This window comes from Diachasmimorpha longicaudata, chromosome 17 (assembly GCF_034640455.1).
Source record: "Diachasmimorpha longicaudata isolate KC_UGA_2023 chromosome 17, iyDiaLong2, whole genome shotgun sequence".
NCBI classification, from domain to species: Eukaryota; Metazoa; Arthropoda; class Insecta; order Hymenoptera; family Braconidae; genus Diachasmimorpha; species Diachasmimorpha longicaudata.
Genome location: NC_087241.1, coordinates 5,507,152 through 5,518,628, shown reverse-complemented (window position 1 = coordinate 5,518,628; position 11,477 = coordinate 5,507,152). Strand labels below are relative to the sequence as shown.

Below are 11,477 nucleotides of genomic sequence, written 5' to 3'. Positions count from 1 at the left end.
CCATCAGAAAATGTCCGGGCAAACAACACGCAAGGGCATTTAATTTCAATGTTAATTCAAGTGAAAATATTTTCCGTTGAAAAGTCACAATTAACGAGGAAAATTATGGAAGTCATGAGTTAATGGTGGAAGGCCGATAGCGTGAATAAATTTTTTTCCCGACGGTATAACGCTCCATGCTAGCCAGTCGCCGAGAAATTTTTCCATCGCGATTGTATCGCTCGCTTCGAAGGATCCTAAAGGTGCGGACTGTGAATTATTGCTCGGTGGAAAGCGATGGATCGATAAAGGCCCATTCGCGTCCCACGCTAGATTCTCCTTCGTTTTTTCTTCCTACTTTGCGGAATCTCAGATATTGTGTGACAAAATGCAGTCAAATGAGTCATGGAATTGATGATCATGACTTAATAGTTGCATTCGTGAGAGGAAATATTGTTGAGAAATAATCTAAACGGCCAGTTAACCATTCTCGTCAATAAATTATAGAAAAATAATGAAATTAGCGTAAGAATAGTGCCATAATTTTCCTTCAAGAAATAATCACCGGATTATATGAAATAATTAAAGGTCATGAACCTCAAACTTTCCAATTAGCTAAACAAAACCAAAAAACCACCAAATTATCCTCTGGATTAAGAACGAGCCTGTCGCCCTCGAGTCCCCTCGACACTTATTACAACGCATTCTCGTCCGCAACGGGTGTGCGAGGGGGCGGAATGGGCCCAAAAAAACCATAAGAAACAACGCAGAAAGATCTCTGAATCTGTCGCGAGGCATGCCCGCTGTCGTAGCGCAGTTCTCGGGCATTCGCTCATCGCCGACGCTCCCATTAATAATCACTTTGATGCATAACACGACCCCGCTATTATTTACCATCTCCTCTAACCATTGGGATTCGTGAAAGGGCCCATTGATTTACGATGCATTGTACTGCTGACCCGACTCCGCCGATTGTCACGATTCAAATCGCTCGATCGATTGTGAGTCGAGATCGCCGTCTACTCGCCGAGTGCAATAGAATTGAATGACATTTTTACATTTTTTTCCATTTAAATCGTAGACGTGTTTCATTTAATTATCTGAAAGATACAGAATATTCAGGAAAAATCCGTGGACAGTTCCTTAAAATTTCCTACCACCGCTGTCTCTCTGCACATTCACCAACTCGTCGAGTTGTTCGTGATTACCCAACACGGCTGACTATCGCTTGACTCAAATAGTTTCAATTAAACCTCAACGACAAGATAAAAGATGCCGAATGAGGCATCACTAATGTATTTACGGTTTGCTTGTTTTTTCTTTCATAATTGTTTTTTTTGCTTCTCTCCCCGAAAATATGGGGGAGGGGGAAAGTGAGACCTCGGAGTGACAATTTCAGGAGCGATTAGCCGTCATGCTTTGAGTTATGTTACTACTAAACGGAGCACACCGCGCCCCATTGAGACTACTGAGTTTTTCGTAAAAATAGAACTCCACTCGACGACACATTCGGCTTTCCTTGTTCCATTCCCGACATTTTTTCAAATAATTTCTGTTTTTTTGTCAATGACACTGGGTCGTAAATTTGAATTAATTTCATATGAAAATTCAGGGGACATTTTTCATGAGCTAAATGCGTTGCGAGGGTCGCTCAGAATAATTTTCATAATGAAGTTATTGGAAAGAGTGAGCTGATCTAATTGTTCACTGGTAATTCGAGGCATGAGGTTTTGAGTTTCCCTCTTTTCAGGACGAACCTACAATGACTTGAATCAGTATCCAGTCTTTCCTTGGGTACTCACTAATTATGAGACTAAGGAGCTTGATCTGAGCTTACCCAGCAATTACCGTGACTTGTCCAAGGTGAGAGAAAACATAAATGATATATTTTTTGCACATGTTTTATTTAATTAAAAAAATACTCCATCTCGCGGGGAATATTCCCCAATAAAATGATTAAATATTCCATATTCATTTCAATAGCCAATTGGAGCACTCAATCCAAGCAGGAGAGCCTACTTCGAGGAGCGTTTCCAGAGTTGGGAACACGACAGCATTCCGCCTTTTCACTATGGCACTCATTATTCAACAGCCGCTTTCGTCCTTAATTGGCTGATACGAGTGGTGCGTAATTCAATTAATTCTTCAGTCTCACTGAACCATCAGATGCCGCATGATATCTTTAAATGCCACTGACAAATCTCCCATTTTATCATTTCAATTCACCAGGCGTTTTCTCATTTCAACATCTCAACGACGAGTATCGCGTAGCGAGATGATAACAGAGATGTTGCGGCAATCCTCGTGGCTCGTGGCCTTAGAAAAACTAATCCCTTTGTTAAAAAAGCAAACCGGTGCCAGTAACAGATCATAAATTCTCCGGGACACATTTAGTAGTGAGTTAAACACTAATTCGGGGGCGTTGAAACGCCCCGACGAGTCGTCGAGTCTACCAGTCCGTTAAATATACATCTGTTTTGTACTACACCATTTTCACGGGAGATACCCTCATCTCGTTCTCGTCATCCGGTATTCATATATTGCTGCTGTATATGATTTAACGCATTCGTATTTTACTTCATGAAGTTCCGATTTTTTTCCGAAGAATTACTGCAGCTCTTTGATCACAAACTTTTTGAAAAAAATAGTCATTATACAGATTGGAGGAGATCTTCACCTCATAACTTTTTCTGCAATTAGTTTACTAGATCGGGTGTAAATATTGGGGGAGACAGTGCGTGTACCGTCCTTTCCCCACGAAGTGTCCGTAAAATTTATTCGAATGAGAATTTATTCCCAATAGAAAACCGATTTGCTATTTTGACACGGCTCCAAATATCAGCCGCTCTCGAAAATTAAATGCCTCAAGTTTTTTTTAATTTCAAAACACGAGGGCATTTTGGGGTCGTGTAGGCATCCTCAAAGTAGCTCTTATAGAGAGAGGCCCTAAGTGGCCTCTTAAAGAGCGCACCCGCCTTTTCTGCGCCTTGAAATGCACTCCCTTAGAAGTTTTGCCGCTGTAAAGACCCGGCCACTTTTGATTTCACGCGGTTGCACATGTGCCATTCCTCGTCTCTTCACCTCTGGAGTAAAAGGAAAACTCAATTCCACATTGTTGAATGTTTTTTTTCCCGTTGCTTTCAGGAGCCCATGACCACGATGTTCTTGGCGCTTCAGGGTGGCAAGTTTGATTATCCCAACAGGCTATTCTCGTCAATTGCACTGTCTTGGAAGAATTGTCAGAGGGACACGTCTGACGTCAAGGTTTGTACGCGATCAAAGATGAGAGAGATAGCTGAAGAGCCGGGGGGATTTTTGTTGCTATTTGTCTCCATTTCAGGAACTCATTCCCGAATTCTTCTTCCTTCCGGAGATGTTGGTGAACACGAATAACTACCGTCTAGGGAGGAACGAGGACGGTAGCTCGGTGGGTGACGTCGATCTGCCTCCTTGGGCTAACTCTCCAGAAGAATTTATCAGAATCAATAGAATGGTGAGTTTTAAACCCTCGATTCTACTTCTCCTCTATCGATTATGCGATAATTTCATCGATTGTGAATTTTGTTTTAATCGTAGGCATTGGAGTCTGAATTTGTATCCTGTCAGCTTCATCAGTGGATCGATCTGATTTTCGGATACAAGCAAAGAGGTAAGAGCTTGCATTAGAAATTATTGTAGACTAGGAATTGATTTTCGAGGGTAGTTCTACCTCCATGAACTATCACAGTCGCTGTTTTTACAAATAATTCATCTGAGATTAGTTGAAAAAATTGAAAAAGTGTTACACCCAATGTCGCGTCAAATTAAATTTCCTCGGATGTTAATTGCGAGTGGCGCCTCTATATCCGGCGCTTCCTCGAACACAAGTCCAACCACGGGGGAATAGAAAATTCAATGGATGTGCGAAGACTCGTGCGCGTATGGAAGGAATTAGTTTTTTAGTTGGCTTCCTCCGTGTCGGCCCTAGTCCCCGGCAATTAGGCGCGCGCGGAAGACGCGACAATGCGTCCCCAGCATCACACATTATGGTTAATACGCAACACATTTAACCAAAGACTGTATCAGGGCAATAAAGAATCATTTTTTTAACCGGAAGTTCACAAGCGGAACTATTTCCCAGCCGTTTATCTTGACATTTCAACGCTCCAATGTCTCCAATGCCATCGGGGGAGTAGGCGAAGCAAATTAACTTTCGGATATGAATTATTGAATCCCTTTTTAGTTGAGTTTATTTTTCGTTTTCCCTTCAAGACGATAAAATCCCATACAACGCGATTTTTTTTGGAACATGCGACGTTTCACCGAATCCCTATGTGTTTTAATTACACAAAACGCATTAAGCAACTGCACGCGAAAAATTGTTTAAATCTTCAGGCCCCGAAGCAGTTCGTGCAACGAACGTATTTTATTACTTGACATACGAAGGAAGTGTAGAATTGGATTCGATAAGTGATCCAGTTATGAAAGAAGCCATCGAAAATCAGATAAGGAATTTTGGTCAAACTCCATCCCAACTGTTGATGGAGCCTCATCCTCCGAGAAGTTCAGCGATGCATTTGGTAAGTTGATTTCCCGATTGTCTCTCCTATTCACATCAGACGAGTTTATAACAAAAATGAATTACCGAAGAATAATTCTGAATAATTTCCTCCTATCATGTGATTTATCGTAATTTCAGTCCCCAATGATGTTCTCAAGTATTCCTGACGACGTCTGTATGACCATTAAATTCCCATCAAATTCACCAATCTGCCATATCTCAGCAAATACCTACCCACAATTACCATTACCATCGGTAGTGACAGTTACCACTGGCCAGCAGTTTGCTGTTAATCGATGGAACACCAATTACGCTGGTAAGCCGTAATCCTCCCATAAATGATTAAATATCCATATTAACCAAGAACGATTGAATTCAATAAAGCGTTGACTCTTTCCAGCCTCGGTGCAGTCACCGAGTTACGCCGATACGCCTCAAGCACAGGCTGTTAATCAACCACTGTCAATGGATCCTGTCTTGTGTAACTAGAAATTTTATTTGATCGTTAAAATTGTCATTCGGAGTGATGTTTCGTCAAGTTTACTCATCCATAAATTGTTTTCATTCACAGCCCAAACCGCCAATCACTCGAATCAAGCGTTGAAGAGGCACTTGGGTGATAATTTTAGTCAGAAACTCAAGATACGAAGCAACTGCTTCGTTACAACGGTCGACAGCAGGTTCCTGGTGGCTTGTGGCTTCTGGGACAACAGTTTTCGAGTTTTCTCCACCGAGACAGGTACATTCTGATGTTTATCTCACCTTATATTTATTTAAGGTGTCAAATTCGTGGAGCGTTATTCCGAGAATTGTTAACTGACACAAAAAAATTGTATTTCACATAGATAGACATTTTCTGTTTCACAAGGATATTTTTTTACAGCTAAAATCGTTCAGATTGTCTTCGGACATTATGGAGTTGTGACGTGCTTGTCCAGAAGTGAGTGTAATATCACGTCTGATTGTTATATTGCATCTGGCAGTGCTGATTGCACTGTACTACTGTGGCACTGGAATGCAAGAACACAGACAATTGTGGGGGAGAGCGAGGCACCAGCACCCAGGGCCACGCTCACCGGTCATGAACAGCCGGTTACAGCTGTTGTCATATCGGCGGAATTGGGGCTTGTCGTGTCGGGATCTTATTGTAAGAAACAATTGCCTATTTTGTTTATGTCAGTCGCTTCAAAAACTTCATTTTAGGTGGACCAGTTCTGGTGCACACAACATTCGGGGACTTGCTGAGATCCCTAGAGGCTCCGAATGGTTTCACCTCGCCTGAAAACATCGCCATGTCCAGGGAAGGCGTGATAGTTGTGAATTACGAGCGCGGTCATATCGCCGCATTCACCATAAACGGTAAACGATTGCGTCACGAGTCCCACAACGACAATCTCCAGGTAAAATAGGGTTTTACTTTTTTTTTCATTTTTTACATTCATTGAACTGTGTATGAAGGCATTGATTTATGGATTACAGTGTCTGTTGCTGAGCAGAGACGGCGAGTATCTTATGACAGGAGGCGACAAGGGGATTGTCGAGGTCTGGAGAACTTTCAATCTGGCGCTCCTCTATGCATTCCCCACTTGCGAGAGCAGTGTTAGGTCACTAGCGCTATCTCACGACCAGAAGTGAGTATTAACATTTGATATCCAGAGGGTACATTAGCGACTTTATTTAGCCATCATTTGTCGAAATCAAGAATTTATTTATATATAATTCAATTGTGCTTTTAACTTTTTTTCACAGGTTTTTACTCGCTGGGTTGGCAAATGGTTCTATCGTCATTTTCCACATCGATTTTAATAGGTGGCATCACGAATTCCAGCAGAGATACTGAAACTACGGTTGTCTCTTCGTTCGTTATTAAATGATTCACACAAAAATGAAAGCTAAGTAGTAAGTCATAATGCAATCACATCACAATGGTACCGCATAATCGATGAATTTGTACTTAAAATATGTGTTAATACGGAGAAGCTCGTGAAAATATTGATCGGCTTCAGGAGTATTATCGGAACGAAGTAGCAGTGAAATTAGCGTAAGTAGACAATTAAACTGTACTTAATGAGAGAAGAGATTTTTTGTATTATCGAAACATTGAACAACAAGTACTTAGGAACTAGGCGTTTGTATTAATCAATGTCGGAGCTGAAGCCCGAATTTATTTAAAAAAATTGATTCTTCCACTCACAATATTATTTTATAATAAAATCTATGAAATTCGTGCGGAAATTCCATAGAATTTCTACAGGACTTTTATTGAAAGCTCTATCAGCTTTGAATCAATTTTATTGGAGGAATTTTTCACAGTAAAAATTGATAGACTTTTTCGTGGAAGTTCAAGTGAAATGAAATGAAATTCTCTAGACAATTCACTGGATTTTTAATAATCTTTTTTTGTGAGTGTGACGAAGAAGAATGGTTTTAAATGATTGATCAAAAATTGCTATCGTTATGAGATAAATGCTTGATAATTATCTGTCTATGAGCTGCATTCTGGGATAGCACAGAAACGCTAGTCAATTAAAAACGAATGATTATTCTTTCCCCAAGATTTTCAGTCAAGCAAAAACCTCCAATTAACGCAAGTTGCAATTGTCAAATACTTAATGATACAAGTGACAAAAAAATTATTAAAAAACATTAATAATACCAAAATGGCGTGTGGACTTATTTTTGTGTATTAATGCATATAAGTGGGGTTGACAGTATACATACTATACATTGTTTACGTTGTAATTTCCTGTGTAAATAACCAATTATCTCAGTGTTATACAAAAATTACCTTGTAACGAGAAAGAAAAGGAAAAAAAATTGAAAAAAATGTCCCGTTGACATTCTGTAATTATCACGCGATCGTTACGTTTGCTGCTCGTAAAGATAAACAGTTGTAATTCCATGGCTTTCGTGCCACCGTTGTCCGACGATGAGGAAGAGTCTCCGTGAACAAAAACAAATCCGTATTTTCTAAAACAAACGAGAGTAAATCCTAAAACGTAAAAATACAGGTTTTCCCAGCGATCGGAAAATTTATCGCGTACTCCTGAATAAAATCCTAATTTCATAAGAGCCGTCCAGCTTAACTTTGTGAGGATATTTCTTGATATTTTCGCATATTTCGCAAAATAAATTTTAAAAAGTCAAGCAAGACCGGAGAGAATAATTTTAAAAATATACTTAGACCAATTGCAGCACCAGAAGCAATAGAAATATTCAATTGCACCTTGAGAACGTCAAAATCAGCATCTTGATGTAGGTGAGGGCATTCCCTCTGAACTTGCTTTAGAAATGAAGAAAAAAAGTGAGAAACTTGAAATTATGTGGAGATGGGAGAATAAAATCAATTGTTTTATTCACTCATCGCCATTGCAAAGTGAATGGATAAATGTTACTTATATACATACGCCGAGTATAAATACTAATGTATACATATAAATAATAAAAATATAAATAATGAATATATATATATGATTGTATAAAACAGGTGAGAAAAATACGTGCCCTGTTGGGCACATGTAATATAATTGGCGTACGCAATCGAGTACTGAAATTTGTGAGATAATGAATTCCTCACTAACAGGACGGCACATGCTTCTAAAACAATTATTGATATTTTATTGTCCGCGTGAATAATTAAACACAAAGTAAAAGATTTTTTCATCATGCGAAAAGGAAAAGTAAAACATTGCATATGTCTGTAACGATAAAGAAAATTATTCGCGACACTTTGATCGGTGTCATGATTAGTGATGTCGATTGACGTTCGCTTTTTGTATTGTATAAAATATAATTCACATTTTCATGAAGAAACTAGTAATGACTATGCAATTAGGTGAAATATTACCGAGCAAATTAAATTTGAGACAGAATAATCATGCGTTATAGTTGAGAGCTTGAGGAAGGTTGAGAATGTACGGAGAGAAAGTTGATAAATGAATGACTATACGTGAAGAAATTAATTAATTTAAAGGGTCAAGTAATTTTGTCAATCAATAAATTCAACAATCACATCAATCAATCAATGTTCATATTTCGTTTAAGTTGAATTTGCTGTAGGTCCCCAATTAATAATTATTGCATTAAGGATGTCCACGTAATTTGGAAAATTTTATTATGGATTTTCCATCATAAAAATTAATTGTGTGGAACTGTGAAAAGGGCTTAATCTGTAGAGTGATCTGTGAGAAAATACTTGGATGTCCTTACGAATTTTTATGTTCTCTCTTCTCGCCATTGCACCTTCTAACTAGTCAGATGAAAATTAATGAAACAGGATATTATACATAGAAATTGATCAGTAAAATATGCAGAATATGGGAAAAATTCGGCAGGTCAAATTAGTCGTTATGTATTTAATATTATATACTAGAAATATTGTAGAATTTTATTGAGGGAATGTGAAATGCATGGCGCCGTTGTGTGATTCTCGTCATTCATGCTTGTCGAGTAATTAGTTGTTGATAATTCGTGAGAGTGAATATAAATACGAGAGAAAGATGAGGAGAAAATGGAGGCAGGCTGATGTTGTGATTTCATCGACGAAAAAAATTTAATTGATAACATTTTGTCAGCATTGAGAATATGTTTACCAGAAAAATCTTTTTCGTAGATGTTGATACAAGAAAAAAAATCTCTTCATTATTGTTGCAATTACCGTTACATTCCAGTGGCATTTTCCCCGCAATTACCACGAAATCGGCATTATAACAAATACCAAACGACATGATGAGGTGATCAATTAGATGTACTTACATTCCACTGCAGCAAAATCTATCGTACGAGTGAGTGAGTAATAACAAAAATCCCTTAACTAAAAATTCGCTCAAAGGCAATGCATTTAATCGACAGGAAAATGTCATCTCGCCCGCGAGAATTTTTTACAATTTGTTTATAGTCAATGTACGAGTGCTGCAATCTTCTATCAGAGGCAAAATGTTGTTAGTAAATTCCCTCCATTAAGTGAGAAAAATAATTGCAAATTTGAATTAAAATGCAAATGAAACTCAAATCAATTTCTGTCCGAAACTTAAAGAAAAAAAAATGAGAAAACTACAAAAAAAGTATCAATATAAAATAATGCTATTTTAAATAACGCTAAGTACAATGCTACGAGAGTTCGCCTATATTATTACCACATAAAATTGAAGAAAAGATAAATAACAACTTCCGAATCAATGAATAAATTAAATTCAAAGAAATGCAAAGTAAATTTAATGTTGAAAGGTATAATCCGAATGGATTTGTATATTCGATGAGTATGCACATTAATGTTTACGTGTGGAGTAATAACACTTATCCGCATTTAATATTAAGCATCATTCAAATGAAATCATTGAAATACAAAGGTGTATGAGCTGTGTAAAAATTTAATTTGTCCAATTCATTGGTATTTTATGATTGATTGAACCCTCCCACTCACCAAAAATTGAATTATAATGTATCAACAATCAATTTAATAATCTCGAGGCATTGAGAATCGAAATGAGTATAAAATAAAACCATAAATTTCTGAAAATAATTCTATTAGCTTTGTAATAAACCAATTAATTCGCAAAATTTAGAGTGAAGCGTCTATAAACATCCTTAGTATGAATATCATTAGAGACAGAGTTGGATTGAAACTTAACGTTGCAATTTCCTTCACTGCGTAACTCAATGACTTGAATTTGAGCATTCAAATAATTCATCATTCGAGGGAAAAAATAACGATCGCTTTAGATTTTTTACCGCCCGCGAATTAGTGACATGTGTAAACTACTCGATCAGTAGGCTGCTCGATAATTAGTCATTACTGTAATATCGCAACTTGTTACCACGCGTAGATTATTTTATTCCATATGAGAAGTAAAATCCAGTTCCCATAGGGAGAGCCATAAAAGTTGTAGCAGTTCGAGTGGCCTAACAATGTCTTCAATCACATTAATTGATGAACATTTATTCCCTTGATTTGTTATACTAGTTTAGAAAAGGTAGGTCACACAACATTTTGAAGATTCTTGTGTTGCATTTTAATGAGTAAAAAACTTATCAACAATCACAAATTGCATTTTCCCCATCGTTCATCTTCATCGACGGACAAAGGGAGATAAATATAACTACGAAGCTCACCGCCACTTTTACAAGAAAAAAAAATTAATTAATGAAAAATAAAAATGAATAAACGGAAAGGACTTGAAAAATGCGAATAGGTACTTAAATCGTTGCTACTTACCTAAACATAAGCTCTATTGCTTATTTTATACTTAGTTATATGGTAATAATTCGAAATGAAAAATATAGAAGTAATATAATGGGCAAGTTGTATTATCGTATTGTAAGGTAGAATAATTATGTAAAGATACATAGAGAAAAAATAATAATAAACGCAAAGTACATTTGATGTTGTAGACAATTTTATTTTCATTTCATCTTAGATTAAACATTAATTGTCATATTTTATTTTCTGATTAATTTTATAATCTAGACTAGATGATGAAAGAATGGTATGTAAGTCTGTTGACAATTATGATGTTGATTGGATCCTTTATTGCTGTTTGGTACAGTCATAACGTGGCATTGTATGCCTAAAATACATTATAGATATGTATGCATTAGAAAAGTATGTTCTTTTTTAATCATTTTAGTTTGATGCACTTACAACTCCAATTGATTACAGATTAATTGCACGTTTTAATTCATGAGATTAGAGTAGACTTCAAATAACAGAAGATCGAGTCAAACAAATATTCGCATGATTTTTATTCCTAGAGTTCCTCTTGATATGTCAAAAGTGTCTATGTTCACTACGAATTAAAGTAAATTTGGATTTATGTATTATACCACTTCAATGGTCGATATATTTTTTGGTTAATTATATATTGACTCTGCTAATTCAAGGCCTACTCCAACATTGACTCATTGCATCGTACAATTCAGTGAGATGAAAAAAAACGAGACGAATGAAGGCTATCTTTCA

The 11,477-nt window shown here is 37.0% G+C and overlaps 1 protein-coding gene across 15 annotated transcripts in view; it reads left to right on the top strand.

The window, feature by feature from the left end:
- The window catches only part of Rg (rugose), a 177,293-nt gene extending 166,392 nt beyond the window's left edge, over positions 1–10,901 (top strand). For all 15 annotated transcript variants that reach the window (XM_064136363.1, XM_064136356.1, XM_064136364.1 and 12 more), the window contains 13 exons: positions 1,730–1,842; positions 1,963–2,103; positions 3,124–3,243; positions 3,320–3,472; positions 3,556–3,628; positions 4,354–4,538; positions 4,658–4,835; positions 4,920–5,000; positions 5,091–5,258; positions 5,403–5,666; positions 5,723–5,919; positions 5,999–6,150; positions 6,269–10,901. In XM_064136363.1, the coding sequence (XP_063992433.1) occupies positions 1,730–1,842; positions 1,963–2,103; positions 3,124–3,243; positions 3,320–3,472; positions 3,556–3,628; positions 4,354–4,538; positions 4,658–4,835; positions 4,920–5,000; positions 5,091–5,258; positions 5,403–5,666; positions 5,723–5,919; positions 5,999–6,150; positions 6,269–6,359 (1,916 nt within the window). In that variant the 3' untranslated portion in view covers positions 6,360–10,901. The remainder of the gene's footprint in view (positions 1–1,729; positions 1,843–1,962; positions 2,104–3,123; positions 3,244–3,319; positions 3,473–3,555; positions 3,629–4,353; positions 4,539–4,657; positions 4,836–4,919; positions 5,001–5,090; positions 5,259–5,402; positions 5,667–5,722; positions 5,920–5,998; positions 6,151–6,268) is intronic.
- The last annotated feature ends 576 nt before the right edge of the window (positions 10,902–11,477 follow it).